The sequence below is a fragment of the Euleptes europaea genome, chromosome 3, assembly GCF_029931775.1.
Source record: "Euleptes europaea isolate rEulEur1 chromosome 3, rEulEur1.hap1, whole genome shotgun sequence".
NCBI classification, from domain to species: Eukaryota; Metazoa; Chordata; class Lepidosauria; order Squamata; family Sphaerodactylidae; genus Euleptes; species Euleptes europaea.
The window spans coordinates 89,936,811-89,958,412 of NC_079314.1; the positions used below are offsets into that span (position 1 = coordinate 89,936,811).

At 43.7% G+C, this 21,602-nt stretch overlaps 1 protein-coding gene across 1 annotated transcript in view; it reads left to right on the plus strand.

The window, feature by feature from the left end:
* ENTHD1 (ENTH domain containing 1) overlaps window positions 1–1,500 on the plus strand; it is a 39,263-nt gene extending 37,763 nt beyond the window's left edge. Inside the window, exon 6 of the mRNA XM_056846550.1 lies at window positions 1,070–1,500. Within this exon, the coding sequence (XP_056702528.1) occupies window positions 1,070–1,500 (431 nt within the window). The remainder of the gene's footprint in view (window positions 1–1,069) is intronic.
* Window positions 1,501–21,602: the final 20,102 nt, after the last annotated feature.

Sequence of the window (21,602 nt, forward strand, 5' to 3'; positions counted from 1 at the left end):
GGGAGGGGAGGGACTTCAATGCCATAGAGTCCAATTGCCAAAGCGGCCATTTTCTCCAGGTGAACTGATCTCTATCGGCTGGAGATCGGTTGTAATAGCAAGAGATCTCCAGCTAGTACCTGGCGGTTGGCAACCCTACTTCTAGCTGTTGTTCGAAACTGGAAGCCTGACTTTTATTGATGTATCTACATTGTAAAGGCACAATTTCCTTTGCTTCAAAGTTGTCTCATTATTGATCACAGTTATTATGAATCATAACAAGTACTCCTAAAAAGGGCTGCTTTGCACATTTTAACTTTAAAGCTAAAAAGCTGGTCTCAGGACCTATGCTGAAAGCTGAACTTAGTTGTACTATTATTTATTTCTACTTCCAATGAGAGAGCACTTCTAATACCTTTGCTCAGAAACAGAGTCCAAGTATGGATATGGGCCTAATTTAGAGCTGGTTCCTACAGTTACTTTTTACTACATGCAAGGAGACCCTTCTCAATCCATGACTGCAATTCACTTATGGATGTTGAAAGTACGTGATCTAGAGACGAGGTTAGATGCAACAACATTGGCTTATGCCTGATCACTTCAAGGTATTTCCATTGCCAGCATTCTGCTGTTTCGGAGAAAACTTCCCAAGCCAGCTACCTGCATTACATATCCGTTAATGTAAATGGATGTCACATCTGCAAAAAAAATCCAAACTGGTCAAAAGAGAAATGCCACTTTTTAAAACTCTAGCTTCCATTATTCACTGTATGTTGGATGTTTCCATATTTTACTTCCATCTTGGTATTTCGCTAAGTGAGGTACATTACAAATTTCTATCCCCAGATTTATTTTCTTTAAGCAGTCCAGGTGTATTCAAACATTCAAATACTGCATAACACTCTGTATCTTTCTTTTATGGACATTTTAGACTCTGTCAGCTCAGAGGGAACATCTTCCTTTTCTACTTTTTCCACGTCATCCCCTGAATCAGTTTCTCCAAACAATACAGCACTGGCTCACCATATTTCTCTTCATGGACCTTCTTACGTATCTTCACCACATGGAAGACCTTCTCTTTTCTTTAAAGATCTCAAGGAAAGGATTGCACATTCCTTTTCTCAGGCATCTGATGTAGATGAAAACGAGACCACTAGCACCTTAAGTCTCCTTCCAGGTAATTCAAAGTGTTCGGTCAAAAAAGTGAGTAGTTTTAGAAGTAGAACTTGCCATTCTTCTGGTGGGAGCTTGGTAAAGAGTCTGATGCACAATATACCTTCAGTGCCTAATCCTGGCCTGCCTGCTGCAGAAAATCTTCCTAATGCAGACTATGTGAATTCTGAACAAAAAGGCATGGCTATTCTGGGAGAGATTAAAAATGAAGTGTGCGGACTGAGAGCGGACTTCTGCAGTGCAGCGCAGGATCTGCAGATCATCAGAAGGGAGCTGACAACTATGACGATTTCCATGCAAAAGATGACTGCTCCCCAGACTGCTCAAGGTGCTTCTGGCCAAAAGTAATTTTTACAGCGGTCCTTTAACTAAGGAACCTTGTATTTTCTTGCGTCCTCTCTTACTAATCTGCTTTACTTAGCTCACCAGATTGCAAATTTTAATGTTGAAGTAATTTTATAGATATAGATGCACACATGTTTGCTATGTTTTTCTTGTGAAAAATAAAATGCCATTTAAATCTTATCATTTTAATGTGGTTAATGCTTATATTTGGAGGGCTGGCGGCATGGTTTAGCCCAATCTTGTCAGATCTCAGGAGATACGCAAGGGTGGTACTTGGGGGAAGGGGGACCAGACCACCAAGGAAGACTCTGCAGAGGAAGGCAATGGCAAATCACCTCTGTTTCTCACTTGCCTTGAAAGCCCATGGTTGGGGTTGCCATAAATCGGTTGTGATTTGATGATACCTACGTACACAATACATAATATATATTAATGTACATATTTATAGACTACTTCAAAGCACAAAGTGACTCACAAGAACAAAAAAAGCTGAAACAAAAACAAGCAAAACCCTATTAAAATCACTATCATAAAGCAGCAAAAGAAACAAAAACATAATCATTAATCCCCAGATCAAAACAAGACAAACTAAAAACTCCATACTTGATCACTAAAATCGGTACCTTCAGTGATCCAGAGGTATTGGGCTCTTCATCTCAAAGATTAAAATATCTGACTAAGACTGGTCCAATAACACACCTCTTTCACTTGCCAAAAGTCTGCAAGAATAAAGGCGCCTTGCAAAAATTCTGAAATTGTGCCAGAGGAAGCACTCTTCTCTGACTGACTGTTGCATAAGGTCAGCATTCTAACAAAAGCTAAAAGCAACACCCAGAAGGAAGAGCTCACCAACAGATGACCCTGTGCTGACCTCAGTGGTTGTGAATCCATCTATTTGGCGAGGTAAAGGTAAAGGTCCCCTGTGCAAGCACCGGGTCATTACTGACCCATGGGGTGACATCATATCCCGACGTTTACTAGGCAGACTTTGTTTGCGGGGTGGTTTGCCAGTGCCTTCCCCAGTCATCTTCCCTTTACCCCCAGCAAGCTGGGTACTCATTTTACCGACCTCAGAAGGATGGAAGGCTGAGTCAACCTTGAGCCGGCTACCTGAAACCAACTCAGGTCGTGAGCCAAGCTTGGACTGCAGTACTGGAGCTTACCACTCTGTGCCACGGGGCTCTTTATTCGGAGAGGCAGTCCGTCAAATATGTGGGTCTCAAGTTGCAAAGGGCCCTAAAGTTTAAAACCAGCACTTTCCATTTCGCCCAGAAACAAACCAGAAGCCAGTGCAATTTTCCAATGTGGTATTACTGTACATGCCCCAACTTGATTCAGGAGCAGCTCTGCTGAGTTTTATAGTTATTTTAAGCACAGCTCTATAGAAACATGGAGCAATGTGGAAAGGTCGTAAGTGTCACAGAATGGAGACAGGTTTCAAGTCGGATGTACCTAATAGAAAGCACTCCCGGCTATGGCATTTACCTGTTTTTCAAAATACAAGGCCAGGTCCAAGTATACCGCCAGGCACTTTCTCATGCTCAGACTAGGATAAAAGGCAGATCAATTCCACTTCACCCTGTCTCACCTCATCCACTCGACTATGGTCTCCAGGCACTGGTTCCTGACGGAGATCATGGCATTTGGAGCCTTAGAGAGATAATGAGTTGGTTGTCATCAGCATCTCAATGACACCCAACTCCATAGTGTTGGATAATCTGATTTAATAAGTGTACACAAACAATAAAGAGCGTGGTGGACAGCACTGAATCTTCCAAGACTCCATAGGACAATTCCCCAGGTGTTAATTCGGCCTCCCCCAGGGACATTCCTTTTTCATGGCTCAGATAGACAGAATGGAAACCACAGGAGAGCAGTACCAGTCATCCCCAAATTAAGTTCCAATAGGAATAAAAAATAGGGGACAGATCTAACTACACTATTAGGAAAGCATTTCCCTTATCCATTTGCAGCCACAGATCATTACTAAAGCAGTCTGTGTCCCATAACCAGATTGGAAGCTAGATTGAAAAGGAAGAAGTGTAATCCAGGTAAACTTGGAGTTGCTCTGCCATAACCCACTCAATCAACTTGTCCAAAAAGGGGAGGTTTGGTAGATAGTTTGCAAAGGTCATTTATGCATGGGTACTTGGACTCACGTTCGCCCCGTCTGACTCGGTTGTTCCTTGGAGTTCTGCATGTGTTTTCCGTCCATTAGACTGCCATCCCTCACAATGTCCAGGTCTTCCCATTGCTCTGTTAACCTGACTTTTCTCTCTCCCCTGAGCTCTCCCCTGAGCTCTCTCCCCAAAATTTCTGTGCAGAAGGCAAAGCATGGGCCACAGGAAGACTGGCATCTCTCACAGCCAATCACAAAGCAGTGTGTAAAGAGCCAGGGATTCAAACGCTTCCTACTTCCTTGGGGCTCTTTCTGAGCAAAAGAAAGGCTTTTTAAAACCGAGGCTTGGATTTCTCCCCCCTCCCTTCTTTCAGATTGCTCCGTTTTTTTGTTTTTTGTTCTTAAAGTGCTTTTTTATGCGGCAATTGGGTTTTGGGGTGGGGAATCTCTCACAGTGAGCACTGCAAAGTAAGCCAATTACAAAGCAGCATTTAAAGGGGTGGGACTGGATTTGAACTTGGTGCAGATATTCCCAACTTGAAAGTATGGGTCTAGCCAGCATTGAACCTCAGGTAAAACTCCCATGCATAAATTACCTTATGAACTAATTTCCCAGACACCACAGAGGCTCAGTTCAGATCAGGACCACAGAGCAGGCAGAGAAAGGGTTTCACTCTTCCCCTCTGTGTTGTTTTCCTGTCCTGAAATGGCACCATAGTTATGATGGTGGCCAAATCCTGAACCTGGTCAGATATAGTGGCCTCCACGTGGAATATGGTCCCCCAGTACAATCAGACAGGGGGTCTCCAACACCAAGCCAGAAATCACATTCTAACTTTAGCCAGGGAGCTCACTGGTAAACCAGAAGCATTCCTAACTGGTCCCTGAAACTGAACACAAGGCACATACAATCCAAACTGAACACTGTTCGTTTGGTTTGTTGAATCTGCTAGAACTCACACAACTCTGAGGCAGTTTTAGGCGAATGGAGAACCAGGGCAGCTGCCTTGGGTGCCATTCTAGTAGGGGAGCCCCAACTGCCACAGCCCCAGAGCCCCACCAGAGGTGGAAGAAGAAGCCCACCCTAATCTGGGCTTCGGCCATCCACTCACACGATAGCTGCTTGCACATGTCCTGTCCAGGGCTTGGCAGCCAGTTCCGTGGCTATGGCAGCTGCTTGTGCATCCCCCATCCGGGCTCAGGCAGCCAACTTCCAGTGGTGGGGGTGGCTCCTGCTTGCCTCACACGGGATGGCCACCACTGGCTTGGCCCTGATGAGAAGCCAGGTAGACACAGTGCCCCGTGTTCCATGCCCAGGTACGAACGGATCTTCTTCACTTCCCCCTGCCCCAGAATAAAACGGCAGCTCCTGGTACTACAGCAGATCTTTCTCAAGCCAGGCCTTCCAAATGCCACTTGGGTGACGACCAGGGCTGCCAACCTCCTGGTACTAGCTGGAGATCTCCTGCTATTACAACTGATCTCCAGCTGATAGAGATCACCTGGGGAAAATGGCCGCTTTGGCAATTGGACTCTATGGCATTTAAGTCCCTCCCCATACCCCACCCTCCTCAGGCTCCGCCCCCAAAGCCTCCCACCAGTGGCAAAGAGGGACCTGGCAACCCTAGTGATGACACCATTGAGAGTCCTAATGAAGAAAGTGTGCAGTATCCTTATGTGTCTTTATATCCCACTGGTGCTTAGGGTTGCCAGGTTCCTCTTTGCCACTGGTGGGAGATCTCCTGCTACTACCTGTGTTGACATTTGAGACTGCACATAGCAGGTAGAGTGCAATGATCCAAGTGACAGCCAGGTGATAGCTGGAGTCACATGATAGCTCAATGACTGAGCAGAAATTCTGGACAGAACTGGACTGAGCAAGTTAGTCCTGGCCACAAAGCAGCCAACAGTTCATTGGCTGGTAAACTGTGCCAGAAGTGTATATATCTGTACTATATGTGTATAGTGGTTGTGGGTTGTGAGAAGGAGGTGCGTTGCGAAGCACTTTATCACTGTGAATAAAAATAGCACTTTTGTATACGTGCTGTCTCTGCTGTATTAACTTGCTGCTGAGGAAACTAATACTTTTCACAGATGCCTACTGGTCTTCTTACAACCCTACTGGTGCTGCTGCCCAGCATCCCTTCTCAGCCTGCTCCCAAGGAGGCTCTAGTGGGGGAGGTGGCTCTTGCAGGGGAGCTGACGGGGTGGCAGTGATTCTGGGGTCCCATCCTAAGCTTTTACTCAGGACCCCAAATCTCTGAGATCCCCCCTGCTCTGGCGTGGAATCTAAACAGTAAGAACAAAGTATTAGCCCCATAAATATCAAAGAACCACTACACAGCTCTCATCTCTGATTTACTTCTATTCCAATGTACTTCTGCATGCCTAAAATTCCATTCCATTATGTTTGCCACCATTATTTTGAAATAAACAGTGATGGCCTTAAAGCAGAGTTTTCTGCAGGATCCCCTTAGGACAACAGCTGGTATAATTAAGAGAACTGTTTTTTAAAATAAATGTTATTTATACCTGGTGGCCCTGAAGTCACACAAAGAAAGTACACAAAATTGTCACGAAGGTTCATTGATTTGAGAGTCACACAATAGGAAGCAGTAGTGGATGTGCCAATAATGGAATTAAACTGTGATTTTGAATGACAGTGTAAATGCCATTTGATAAAGAACTTATGGGACAATAAGAGACTAGTGCAGTTTGTTTGGAAGTGATCGTGTGGTGCTAGAAAGCAAGGATGGTCCTGACTGTCACACCTTAATAGAAAACACAACTGTGGTTAATCACAACCTGTCTACAAGCCGATCATCTATAAAACATCAACTGTTGGTAGGCAGTGTGCAGTGCTTTCCCTTGAGAGGAGGGAGAAATCCTTTTACTGTAGTTGCCACTGAATGAAGCAGGCTGTCTGGTTCCTTGTTTTCACAGCAGAAGATTTATGAGAGCCATTTTTCTAGTGATGATTTGGCTTAATCTTCCCTAGAAACAGATTTGGGTTTCAAAGCTCCTACTGCTTTTGAAGAGTTAATAGGTTGCTGTAAAAAATATCCCAGCTCTCAGCTGATACATGTCAGCCTCTTGTTCTCCTCAAATAGTTTCCTTCCCATGAATATCCATGTTATATAGTTTACTGAAGTATGTAGTGGATTTTATTACAGTATCCTGTTTATTATGGGCATATTCAACATTTTTCTTAAAAAATAGGAGATTACCCAAGGCAGTAATCCTTTCATCCTTAACAATTTTGCTGTTTTCCTTCCAGCTTCAAAATCCCTCAGTTTAACATATAAAAGTGCTTGGGCTGCACTATCTACACACCTATCTTTTATTAAAAAAAAAAAAAGAAGAAGAGAAAGAAACAAGCACAACAGTATGTTGATGGAAGATAATGTTCTTCTATTTCAAGGCTGTGACTGCCAACCCCAAAATGTCTGCCCAAGAGTGAAGTCATAAAGGCAACCCCAGTTTGTGCTGCCATTACAACCGAAGGGCCTAACTACACATTACATGTTCCTTGGGACCTAACAATCAGATGTGCTCAACAAATTCTGTGCTTGGAACTCAAGTCCCCGGCACATGGTGGTAGATTCTGATTGAAACCACAGAGTTTAAGCCTTCCCCCGTTACATTTTCCCAACTTGTAATGTCTCTCTGTGTGTGTTAAGTGCTGTCAAGTTGCTTCCGACTTACAGCGACCCTTTGAATGAACGTCCTCCAAAACATCCTATCGTTAACAGCCTTGCTCGGGTCTTGCAAACTGAGGGCTGTGGCTTCCTTTATAGAGTCAGTCCCTCTCATGCTGGGTCTTCCTCTTTTCCTGCTGCCTTCAACTTTTCCTAGCAGTATTGTCCTTTCCAGTGGCTCTTGTCCTAATCTTGTCATGATGTGACCAAAGTATGATAGCCTCAGTTTAGTCATTTTAGCTTCCAGGGAGAGTTCAGGCTTGATTTGATCTAGAGCCCACTTATTTGCCTTTTTGGCGGTCCACAGTATCTGTAAAACTCTCCTCCAACACCACATTTCAAAGGAATCTACTTTCTTTGTGTCCGCTTTTTTCATTGTCAACTTTCACATCCATACATAGTAACAAAGAATACTATGGTATGAATTATCTTGATCTTGGTTGCCAGTGACACATTCTTACGCTTAAGAATCTTTTCTAGCTCCTTCATGGCTGCCCTCCCCAGTTCCAATCTCCTTCTGATTTTTTGGTTGCAGTCTCCCTTTGGTTGATGATGGAGCCAAGGAATGGAAAGTCTTGAACAATTTCAATTTCCTCATTGCCCACTTTAAAGTCAAGTAATTCCCCAGTAGTCATTACTTTCATCTTCTTGATGTTCAGCTGTAAAATTCTCTACAAAAAATCATTTATTTCACATTTAATTAAACCCTAAGTATACTAGCAAGAATATGTTGTTCACAATTTATAAATGAAATGGTCCAGCTTATTTGCTGGACCATTTAAAAAAAACACCAAGGGACTGGTAATACTGAATGAACATTTCTATGTTCCAGATTAACTTTGCCTAGTCTATTAGCATAACTAATCTCCTCTTACATATTAGGTCTTCCATGTGGCTCATTAATCTCTGCCTGCTCGCCAAAACAGGCTATGATTCATGGCATCAATATTATGTATAGCAGCTTTCTGAAAAATCTCATAGAAGCCAGAGGAGGTTTGAGCAGAGTTTCCTGATTTTGTCTAGACATCTAAATTGTGTTTTCTGTAAAAGGGCTCAGCTGAAGTCCATTGAGGTTTCTTACCATTTTATTCTGATTGGAGTATGGGGATTGTAGGTAGGAGTCTGTTGATAATATTAAAAACTATGCATCATTGCAATATGTGTTTTGGAAAACTAAAGAAATAAAAATTAGAGGTTTGTATATCGCAACATTGTTAATATAACCTCCAGTAAATAAATATACTAGCCTCCAATAAATAAAACACTCTTGCCACATTAAAGAATATCATTCTGCGTGCTTTAACATCCTCTTCACCATCTCTTTTATTGCTCAAATAGACTATCATGATTTTCCCCCCAAGACTACCCTAAGGCATTTGGGAATTCCAGCCAAAGTTAAAGATGGGGCATTATATTATGACTGTATTATTAGACAATCTGAGAGCAATCCTAAGGTCATTTATGCATGGGAGGTTTTGCCTCGGATTTGCTGCTCTCTAGATCCACATTTTCCCCATCCGAATTCTCAAAACTCTGCATGGGGGCTTATTGTTGAAGTTTGAGAATTTTGAGGCTCCACCCAAAAACCTCCCGCCGGTGGCAAAGAGGGACCTGGCAGCCCTATCCTTTAACTATCCTCACTAGTTCCAGGCCCCTGCAGTGGCACCATGGGGGTGCAGGAACCTCCAAAGGGATGCAGGAAGTGTAAATTATGTGCAGGTTTTCTAGACTGCTTAATCTTGAGTGGTATCGAGTATGCCGAACACCATTTTGGGCAGCAAAAAAGAAAAAAGCTAAATAAAGCCAGCCTTGATAGAAAATAATTCAGGGAGTGAAGCTGTGAAGCACCCACAATTATTATATCATCTACAGACCAATCTTAAGCAATAAGGTTCCTAGAACGAGTTCAGGTCACTACTCAGACTGCCAAAGAAAGCAGTGGTGATGACAATACTCACAGCCTGTATTTCCATTCAGATTCTGTATCCCCAAACCTATTTACAATTTACAGTCGGCAATTTGATTCATCACTGAGGTCACATCCATTTTTTTTAAATACAAAGGATGTTTCATACGCTTAATTGGCTTGTTAAAACATTCAGATCAAATGGTCTGACAGCTTTGCTCTGAAGGGTTCAGATGAGAAAAGCTTTTTGAGTGAGCAGTAATACCCCATTAGAGTATCTGAACTGTCAGACTATGTGGAACATTATGCAGTTCTCCAGGACACAGAATGACAGAAGAATCAAAATCTGAGCAAGATCGACAATGATGAATACCTTTGAAAAGAAGCATCCAACTTTCACAAAACTAGCCCAACACAAGGCAAACAGCAGAAGAGTAGACAATTTTGCTTTGCTTTTTTTCTCTCTCTGCAGGAGGCAATTCAACAGCTGGGCTCACGAGTTTAAAGTGTCCCTGGTCGTTTATGCATGGCAGTTTTACCTGAGGTTCGTTGCTCGCTGGACCCACACTTTCCTGTTGGGAGTCAATGCACCAGCAGTCTCCAAGCTCAAATCAGGAAGCATTTGACTCCTTGCCCCTTGAAATGCTGCTTCATAATTGGCATGGGGATTTCACCTGAGCTCAGGGGAGAGGGAAGAATCGGATTAACAGAGGAACGGGAAGTCCTGGGATTTGTGAGGGCTGGCAGCGAGGTAATCTCTAATGGAAGGAAAACTCATGCATAACTCCAAGGAACATCTGAGACAGACAGGGGATGAACATGAGTGAAAGTGCCCATGCTTAAACAACCACTGAGTGCCTTGAAATAACAGAACCTTGTAGCACCCGAAAGACTGACAATGCAATCCTAAACAGAGTTGTGTGTGTGTTAAGTGCTGTCAAGTCGCTTCTGACTCATGGTGACCCTATGAATCAATGTCCTCCAAAATGTCCTATCTTTGATAGCCTTGCTCAGATCTTGCAAATTGATTGACTTTATTGAGTCAATCCATCTCTTGTTGGGTCTTCCTCTTTTCCTGTTGCTCTCCACTTTTCCTAACATGACTGTCTTTTCTAGTGACTCTTGTCTTCTCATAATCTGACCAAAATACGATAGCCTCAGTTTGGTCATTTTAGTTTCTAGCGTCAAAGGTTCACCCTTCTAAACCCCTTGACTTCAACAGACTCAGAAGAGGGTAAATGTTCAGGATTATACTGTGTAACACATTTATTGTGTCATGAGTGTTCACAGGCAAGCACCTACTTAATCAGCCTTGTGAAATAAAACAAACATGGAGATTTATTTTGTTATTTATATATTTTAAATATTTTTACCCTGCCTCTCAGTTTGGGTTGCCAGCTCCAGGTTTGGAAATACCTGGAGATTTTGGGGGTGGAGTCTGAGGAGGGCAGGGTTTGGAGAGGGGAACGACTTCAGTGGGGTATAATGCCATAGAGTCCACCTTCCAAAGTGGCCATTTTCTCCAGGTGAACTGATCTCTGTCTCTTGGAGATCAGTTGTAATAGTGGGAGATCTCCAGCTACCATCTGGAGGTTGGCAACCCTACTCTCAACCAGTCAGTTTCCAAGGTAGCTTACAAAACCTAACAACAAAATAAATAAAATCATAATAAATCTAAACATTCATGAAAACTTTATTGGAGAAGGTGACATTTCAGTACAAGTGACTCTGCCAGCATTTTTTAAAAAACCCTCTATGATCCTGAGAGGCCAGGTTTATAATAGTTTCTGAATGCTTATCAACATTTTACATATGGATTTAACTTTTCTCCTCCTTTCAGTGGCAACAGTGCATTTGCTGTATTAAAGAAAAATCTTTTGAAAAAGTCCCCAACCCAAATCCATGTTGGGATGGACTAGCTGATCATACCCCAGTTTAGAGACAAGAAATGCTTCTTCTGATTCAGCAGATCTGCCACCTGTGGTTCTGACGTGTCCTTTCATTAAAGTCTCAGAGGCAGCACAAGGTGTGTAATGAATTTTCACATTAATTGGAAGGTATTTGACAGTTGCCTGCATGTTTAGTAATTAACGCCAAATGGCAGGAAGAAAGTGGGACAATCTCCAGGGGGAAGCAATTCTTCTTTAAAGAACCCTTGTTCTTTAAAGTGTTTATATTTGATGACTGGGTTTTGGACTAAGGACAACAAAAGCACACAAAGTGGCGCTTTTCAAGATATATATATATATATATATATATCTTGAAAATAGCTCCCTAATGATGGTTGCCAGAAGTTGTGCAACCCTGAAAATGAGGGGAATCCATAGAAAATGCACACTTTTCCTGTAAAGGTAAAGCCATTATAGAAGGGGGCAAGCACACACTCTGCTATGAAAGGGAATTGCACACACTGCTCAAAGCAAAACAAACTGAAAGGTAGAGAAATGATATATCCATTTCCTCTTAAGAAAAAGGACATTATGTACCAATGCCACTTTTTTCTATGAGGGGATACAGATGCATAATGGATTGGGGAGGGGAATTATCTGTGCACGTGGCAAACCTATTCACAGTTAGTGTGTGTATCCACAGTCTTATCATGCCATTCAGAAACTATAACCTGGTACAGAATATGGCTTCTTGAGAATCTGGCCTTGACTTCAGTCACTAAAGATCACTGGAAGCACAAAAGGTCTTACACATATTCCCAAAGGGGCTCAAGGTGAACTCATATGAACATATCATAACAGTGAAATATGTGATAATGTGGAACTAGCAAGTGTGAACACATGACAAAGTAATGTTCTGCTAGTTCGACTACAAGAGGAGGGGCTGTGGCTCAGTGGTAGAGCATCTGCTTGGCATGCAGAAGGTCCCAGGTTCAATCCCCGGCATCTCCACTTAAAGGGACTAGGCAAGTAGGTGATGTGAAAGACCTCTGCCTGAGACCCTGGAGAGCTGCTGCCAGTCTGAGTAGACAATACTGACTTTGATGGACCAAGGATCTGATTCAGTATCAGGCAGCTTCATTTGTTCATGTGTTCACCCACACTATAATTCCACACCAAGGCATGCCTTCCAAAAATCAAGTTGTGTGGTAGCTTGGTATACTGTGATCAAGGCACATGATGGAACAGTCAAAGAGATGATTTCATAGCCTAGTAATACTGATGAGCCTAGCCAGATCCCACTTGCTTTGAATCCAGATGGTCAACTACAAGCTCCCTCAAATATCCATTCTACATTACCTGGACTGATACTGGTCCTATTCCCAGGTCAAACCTAAGGCTCCAACATAACAAATATAACTCTGTATTCAAACTGGCAGCCCGCAAATTGATCTGAGATCAACTTCAAAAGCTGGACAACATTTTGCACATCCTGACTGTAATTTTTTTTTTCATTCTGCTGCAGCCACAACAGATTCCTTTCAAAATCTTGATACTGGAAACAATGGACTTCGGCATGATTTGAGCCATAAGCCACTTACATGTCATATTCTTACACTTTATCTACCTTAGAGCTCCCATAAATAATAGAAATAAAACAGCATTTAAAAGCAACCGTGCTGATGGCCTAAACCAATCTGCTATTTTACAACTGTCCAGGACATTGATATGATAAATGCTCATCAACATCTGTGAGCCAGTCCAAGGTGGGAGATTTTGTACTCTAGGAAATATAGCCCCTTGTAAACATATGAAGCTTTATACTAATCATTAGGGTTGCCAACCTCCAGGTAGTAGCTGGATATCTCCTGCTATTGCAACTGAATTCCAGCCGATAGAGATCAGTTCACCTGGAGAAAAGGGCCACTTTGGCAATTGAATTCTATGGCATTGAAGTCCCCTCCCCAAACACCGCCCTCCTCAGGCTGTGCCCCCAAAACCTCCCACCAGTGGTGAAGAGAGACCTGGCAACCCTTCCAATAATCCATCCTGTCCAGTGCTGATTCAAGTAGCAGATCTCAAAGCAGAACTCAAGGGTCTTTTCCAGCCTTGTTTCCAGCAGCATCCCCCACATCCCTAAATTTACCAGGAATCGTGGACATGCAGCTGCAACTCTAGCATCCCCTACCACAACTGCCAGCCACCAGGCCAACTCCCTACCATGGGCATCTCTGAGAGAGGACCAGGAGGGCAGACAGACACAGGGCAGTCAGGAGGCAGACACAGCCCGAGGCCCTGCACAAGCCAGCCTAAAGAAAGCTTGAAGACCACCTGTGGGGAGGACCCAGGAAACACTGACACAGCATTAAGCCAACTCAGCTGGATGGGGCAAACTTTTTGGGGGGTGGGAGGGACCAGAACAGGTAGGCAGGGCTGGCCATAATAAAGTCTGTGTCCATCTAGCAATCACACCCTCCCTTCATTTCCTGTGGGTGGGGCTAATCCCACAGGGAGCAAGGACAGGCGACGGGGTGGGTGTAGTTTTGTAGAAGGATTTGAAAGTGGAGAAGGTTGGGCGTCTAATTCCGATGCCCGTGCTTATGCTCGCTTCATAGGCTACTGGATCGGAATAGGTCTTTCCCTTGTGGGAATACTTCAGCAGGTCAAGCCGATGTGTTGCAAATAACTCAACCAATGTTGGGCAATTCTCCTAAGACACTTAGCTGCCTTTCTGTATAAACCACTACAAAAAAATAAAAAGAATTAAGCATCAGATATTGTTTCTTGTTCTGATTATCTGAAGTACTGTGAAGCATATTTCTAATGATGTAGGTTGTAAATCAGAAAGTTCCTTCACTTTTACATCACACAAAGGTGCATCTACAAACCTCCTCAAGACATGTCGGCAGTAAAGTGTGCCATATGGAATGTGGCCAAATGCTTTGTTGGGTTTTTGTTCTGTTACAAATTCAGTTCTTTGACCTTTGGCTTAATATGTTTCCTTGCCTCTGGCATCTGAGATATGCAACTTTCCAGGAGGGACAAATAAAATATAAAGTGCAATTCACAATAAAAAGCCAACCTTCCTGAATCTTTGTTCTAAATGCTCAACTCAACCAGGTGCTGAGACATAAATAAAGCTAAAAAGCTACTAATAAATAACATTTGACAAAGATCAGGAACTTCGGTGAGGGCAAAATCATAATACTTTCTGTGATGATTGGCACAATAAGTGTCCTGTGTTTTTAGAAGCTATTAGAAGACACCACATCTGCTGACAGGACAATTCATATTACCCCTGCGCTAGTGACAAACCTTTCTGAATGTCCCTGTTCTCAATCTAAAGTTACAATTGTGCTCTTTGTGATCAAGCGCACAGGTCATCATTTTGAATGTCACCGCATTGCTCAGCCCATTTTATGAAAAATTTGTTTTGACGGTGCACAATAACCAGAATACCACAAGCAATTTTGGATCCCTGAAACAAAAAGGCCTTGCTACCAGCACAAGTATTGTATGAAGCTGTCCTTCAAATGCAATTGCCACTATTTCCCAATGTGGTGGACATATTTTAGAATCAGGGTGGTCTGGGAAGAAAAAAACCCAGCCCTGGATAGGGATCCACACCCTGGCCCTGCCCCAGCAGGAGGGGGGGGAACGAGTAAAAGCTGGCTCGCTTGCAGCCACGGCTGCTCGCCTATCCCGCATGGGCCCAGTTCAGTCAACTCACTTATGGTGGCTGCTCACACATCCCATACTAGGTGAGAGCTGTTGGGGTGAGGCTACTAAGCAGGGTTGCCAGCTTGGGAAATACCTGGAGAATTTTGGGGCAGAGCCTGAGGAGGGCGAGGTTTGGGGAGGGGAGGGACTTCAACGCCATACAGTTCAATTGTCAAAGTGGCCATTTTCCCCAGGTGAACTGATCTCTTTTGGCTGGACATCAGTTGTAATAGCAGGAGATCTCCAGCTAGTACCTGGAGGTTGGCAACCCTAGTGCTAAGAGTGTTTGTAGTCAAACCAGTATGTTGGATTTTAGTAGAGTTGATTTTAGTAAATTTAGACAGATGTTGGGAAGGATTCCATGGAGAAGAATGTTGGAACAGAAAGGGGCAAATGAAGGGTGGGTCCTTTTTAAACGTGAGTTGTTGTGGGCCCAAGCTATTGCTGTTCCAACAAGATGGAAACATGGTAGGAGATCCAAGAGCCCAATGTAAATGAACAGCGATGCCGTGAATATTGTATATTTGGATTTTAGTACGGCATTTGATAAGGTTCCCCACGATGTTTTGATCGGCAAGTTGGAGGGTTGTGGATTAGATTTTAGGATGGTTAGGTAGATAAGGAATAGGTTGGATAATCGCACTCAAAGAGTGGTAGTTAATGGTTTCTTGTTTTATTGGAGGGTAGTATCTAGTGGGGTTCTGCAGGGCTTGGTTTTGGGGCCAGTGCTTTTTAATTTTTTTGGTCAACAATCCAGATGAGGGCGTGAAGGGACCGCTCATTAAATTTGCATATGACATCAAACTAGGTGGGGTAGCAAACACTCCCAAAGATCGTGATAAAGGACAATCAGACTTGGATATATGGGCAGATGTGAACAAGATGTGGTTTAATAGATAAATGTAAGGTTTTACATTTGGGTAGTAAAAATGTTATGCACATGTATCAGATGGGGGAATACTCTTCTGGGTAGTAGCATCTGTGAATGAGATCTTGGAGCTTGGGGGATTGCAAATTGAGTATGAGTAGCCAGTGTGGTGCAGAAGCAAAAAAGGGCAAATTTGACATAGATGCATAGTGTCTAGGACACAAGATGTGATAGTACTACTGTATACTGCCCCCCTGGTCAGACCCTATTTGAAGTACTTTGTCCAGCTCTGGAGGCCTTTTTATAGGATGGACATAAAAACTTCAGAGCTGATGCAGAGGACAGCAACGAGGATGATTATGGGTTTGAAGACTAAGCCTTATGAAGACAGACTGCAAAAACTGGGAATGTTCAGCCTGGAGAAGAGGCTGAAGGGGGATATGGTTACTCTTTTTAAGTATTTGAAGGGTTGTCATTTAGAGGAGGGAAGGATGCTATTTCAAGTGGTAGTGGAAGTCAGGACTTATAATAATGGGTTTAAATTACGGGCGGGGAGATATCAGTGGGATATTTGGAAAAACGTTTTTATAATAAGGGCAGCTCAGTGGTGGAATCGGTTGCTCAGGGAGATTGGGGGGTTCTTAGAGGTGTTTAAGCAGAGATTGGACATTTATTTGTCAGGGATACTTTAAGTCATCCTGAATGGTGTACGGAGTTGGACTCCCAACTTTTTAATTCTCTGATCCCTGTGGGGAAAGCCTTACCTATTATTTGTGACCATTAAAGTGCCAGAAACTCATGACCACGCTTTATCTGAAATATTGATTCTCCCAGGAACTGCAGACATCAGACTGGGGCAGAGAGGATAGGGAAGAATTCCGCCTACTGAGCTAATTAATGCTAGGACCATCTCCATCATATCAAGATTCACTATCCTCTCTTCATACTTATCCAGACCTTCCTAATTTATAATGCATTATAGTGTATGTGTGTGTGTGTGTGTGTGTGTGTACGCGCACAACCCAAGAGCTACTCCCTAGCTGCGCTACCTTCCCAGCTCATTATTCCCCTTTTTGTGCTTCTACACTTTTGTTTTCTTTCCCACGTATCATATTTTCACATTCGCCAAGATTTAACCACAGGTGGTTCAAGCTGGTATGAATTCACTGTAACACAATAAACAGAAAAGTTAAAAGGTGTTAGAATCAAAAAGGTGTTAGAATCAAACCCACTGGGATCAAAGATTAGAAATCCCCAGTCATTGCATGGCAGAGTTGATGCAAAGAGAACAGATCCTTGCCAATTTAAAAGAACGAGGGATATTAAAGCAAGTGGAAGTTGTCCTTTTTATTGTAGATCATCTGAAAATCTTGGTGCTTCTTCATCTTTTTAATTGGTGGAGTTATTGCTTTATGTTTAGTGAGGCTTTATTTAGTGTCTCCCACTGCTGAAAAAAATTCTAGGAGGACAGAGCAGGACAACACAGCAATGATAATGGTAATCTGACCTCTGTATTTCTGGCACAGTTGTATATGTGTCTCTCTCTGTGTGTAAAGTGCCATCAAGTTGCAGCTGACTTATGGCAACCCCACAGAGTTTTCAAGGTAAGTGATTAAGCAGAGGTGGTTTGCCATTGCCTTCTCTGGCACAGTTCCATATGGCCAATTCATGCCATCACACCGGAATGGAAAGCATGTGCAGAATTCAGCACACATTGTGATGGTCAACAATTTTATCCTGTGCCTCACTCACAACTCTGCCTACATTTTGACAAGTCATCACTGGGTAACATCCTCAGGAATTGTAGGTTGTGACACCCAGCTTTGTGCTTCAGTCAGGGATGCTCACTTGGCTGCCAGTGTGGTTCACATTAGGTAATGAGACCCTGTTCAACATATTGTTCATTTGTGTCTGAACAGCTTGAATGTGTTTGAGTGTGGGGGAAAAAGACAACTGTGAATGTGTGACAAAATACATATTTTGCTGCAGCTGCCCTCCTCACCATGACATCTGCCACCACCACCTATGATTGTTAAATTTTAAAAAGTTTCACATTTTGAGATGAGACTTACTACTTGGTTGCCTTATGGCAGCATCTCTTGATGTTCATTAATAGTTCTCAAGCTGTCAGGATTTGGATCAAGTTGCTTGGGTGCAATCTTGCACTTCCTCCTGGGAATTGCAGTTTCTTCCCCTTTCTGCATCAAGATTTCCCCCCCAAACTTTTAGATAGAATTTAATTCACCCACTGCACAAGTGCAAAAACATCTGCAAACTACAACTCATGTAGTTACACATCTAACTTACTTACCAAGGCACGACTGGGTCATGACTTCTAGTCCAAGCGGCTACTGTGCTGGTGCAAAGCTTCATGGGATAGCATTCAAGTGAAAGTTCAAACAACAACCTTGAGGTGACCCAGCAAGGGGGCTTGACTCACATGTAGATAAATAATTCAACCAACATAAGTCTGACTGGTGATTACATTCACACATCCCTGGTTTCTAGCTACCAGAGAGCCACCATATCAATGGAAAGTAATATTTGGTGGAGTCCAAGTGGTCTCAGAGGAAAGGTTGCCTATTTTGGATTTTGTTGCCAGCAGCCCATTTAGAGGGTGAAGGAGGGTGCACTGGCTCTCCACTTCCTGCTCCATTCTTCAAGTGGCCCTACAAGAAAACTAACTGTTGAACAGGGACCTAACGTGATTTCATGGATTGGGATCCTATAAAGATCCTGGACCATGTCCGCACTTCGCGTTTGCAGCTCCGATTTCTACGGGGTTTCCCTGCATGTTCGCACTTCATCTCTTCCGAAGGATTCCGGAGACGTCTCCAGAGCACAATTTCTCCGTGTTAAGAGCATTCGCTTATATGGCGAATTAATAGAAATTAAACGTTTTCCTCACCCGGAGCCTGAAGTGCGAACATAAAATCTGTCTTCAATCCACTTCCTGCTGCCAGCCCACCATCCACTCCCCCCGCCTCACTGCCCACGCTGGACCAATTGCCGTCCTTGTTTCGAGCACCGAGTGGGCATGCGCGGCAGGCTACCACCTCAGCCAATCACAATGCTTCTTCGAGCTGGCGCGTGAATGCTGCCGCGAGGGGAAAACATACGGATTTTATCTAATTCAGTGGAGGAAGGCATCGCGTGGGAACAGAAATTTTAAGCCGTGTCGGATGCTTGAGTACTGGACACGTTTAAATTGCGAGATAAGTTGCTAGTGCGTTCACGGGCCTGTATTCTCTCCTTTGCCAGCAGCCCCTACTGAACTAGTTGATGTCGGAGGTTAGGAGACATTAGTGGACAAGAAAACATGCAGGATCTGGAGGATCAGACGACTTCACCTCTCCTGGCTCCTCCACCAGTGCAAAGAGTTTTGCTAGCATGAGTTGCAGACTTTGTCCCCCTTCCCTCTCCTCACCCATCTATTTCCAGTGTTGCCTTTGGGCCTGATGGACTTGAGGTTGACAGCCTCTACGTAGTTCAATACAAATTACAACAATAGGCTCAATATTAATCAAACAGTATCAAATGTATTCAAAACAACAATCCACAGACAAGGACTATACACATAATGGTGCTGAACAACAAAAGTGTACTATATATACAATATTTACAACAAATAGTCTATTTGTTGTAAATATTGTATATAGTACACTTTTGTTGTTCAGCACCATTGTTTATGTGTATAATCCTTGTCTGTGGATTGTTGTTTTGAATACATTTGATACTGTTTGATTAAAATTGAGCCTATTGTTGTAATTTGTATTGAACTATCTCAGAGGCCAGTTCACCTGGAGAAAATGGCTACTTTGGAAGGTGGTCTATATGGCAGTCTACCCATTGAAGACCCTCCTGTCCCCAAACCCTGCCCTCCTCGGGCTCCACCCCCAAAACCTACAGATACTTCTCAACATGGAGCTGGCAACCCTAAATGTACTCCAGAGCAGGGCAGAATGTGCCTAGGGCCTATCTTCCCACTCTGCCCCCCACAAAATACCCTCCCATGTATCCCCTTTTGCCCATCCATCTGCCTGTGCTTTCTTCCCCTCTGGTGTGCAAATCCTCCTACTGCCTGCACTCACAGCTGCCCATCCCACTTGCACACACTTTCTCAGTGCTGGCTGCTGAGTGCAGCTGGGAGAGCTGCCATCACGGCTTCCACGAGCACCACCACCATGTACCACCTGCATGCCCTTCCGGGCAGCAGTGGGCAGCACATGCAGCTGGGAGCACGGGAGTTGGAGCACTCACAAGCAAGCAGGCAGGGGGCCAGTAGCAGTGGGTATCACCAAAATGCCCCACCTCAGGGTATGCTGATGTAGGGTTGCCAACCACCAGGCACTAGCTGGAGATCACCTGCTATTACAACTGATCTCTAGCTGATAGACATCAGTTCCCCTGGATAAAATGGCCGCTTTGGCAATTGGACTCTATGGCATTGAAGTCCCTCCCCTCTCCAAACCCCGCCCTCCTCAGCCTCCGCCCCAAAAACCTCCCGCTGGTGGTGAAGAGGGACCTGGCAACCCTATGCTGATGTCAGCTCTGTATCAGAGCTTTTAAAATGAAATTGGTTACTGATGGAAAAACCATGTGTCTATTGCTGAATTACAGTGCTGAGAAACTATTGGAAAAGGCCATTAAGTATATTTCTAGGAAATGCAGTATAGTGCAAAATGATTAACAGTGCCATCCGAAGCAGAGTTACCTACTTCTAATTTCAGAATGGCACGGTAACATAACCTGTTTTGTATTTTCTTTGTTCTAAAGAACAGTAGGCTTGGCCAAGAAACTGTCCGCTTAGACATATCACAGGATGTGTTTTAATTTTACTTCAAATCCTTACCTGTGACCACCAATGTGGCCTTTTCCATCTTCTTGATGAAGCATATGAAGCTTACAGCATTTGTACTGACGAGCTGACCCAGCGCAACGCACCATTTCAGTTGCTCTACGGCTCTCATCTATTGATCCAGTGGACTTACATATGCATGAGTGATTAAGTGACTCATCCTCTTAGCTACTTTAATCGTGCCTAATAAATCAAGTCTGTTACACTTTCCTGGATTTCCTGTAAAGCGTGCCTAGACCTTGGATCATTGCATGCAGGTTTCTCAAAAAGCCCCAGAGAATCAGCAACAAGCAAGCCCTGCTGCTTCAGAAGAAAGAATGCCACCCGTGGCCTCCATCGACCACTGCCTTCCACTGCTCTCTGCACATGGAACAGGGAAGCCGACAAATGAGCAGACAAGAGTTCCCAGTCAGTACATGACAGGTCCTGTTTATCCTGTCAACAGTTTATTCTTCTGGAACAAGAAAGTCTTAAATAGTGCCATGGATCAATCGACCTTCCGTTTCATTTAATCTTCTTGCGGACACATCTGCCAGCATTAGATAGGAAAGGAGGAAAAGAACGAGGAGCCTCTTCCTCTTAAGTACCATGAGGAGCAAGCTGCACACAATTACCTTGGCAAGGAGTAAGACTGGGGTTTGAAGGCAGAAGGCAAGCCGAGGATGGGAGGTCGTGTGGGATGTTAGCCATGGGCTCTCTCTGCCATTTGGATTCAGATGCAAGACCACAGGATCATGGGTGAAGGACCCAGCCAGACCTCACTTGCTCTCCCAACTAGCACCCATTTGCATCTGTCGCAGAGCAGTTAGTCTTCCTATACCGTATTAATACAGAAATAAATGTCGGGCTGGCTTGCTTTCAGAATATGCTCTGGTTAATACAGGTACCTGCTGGCAAAGAGCAACTGGGTTCTTCTTAGGGTTGCCAGCCTCCAGGTGGTAGCTGGAGATCTTTCGCTATTACAACTGATCTCCAGGCGACAGAGATCAGTTTACCAGGAAAAAATGGTCACTTTGGAAGGTGGACTCTATGGTATACCCCATTGTT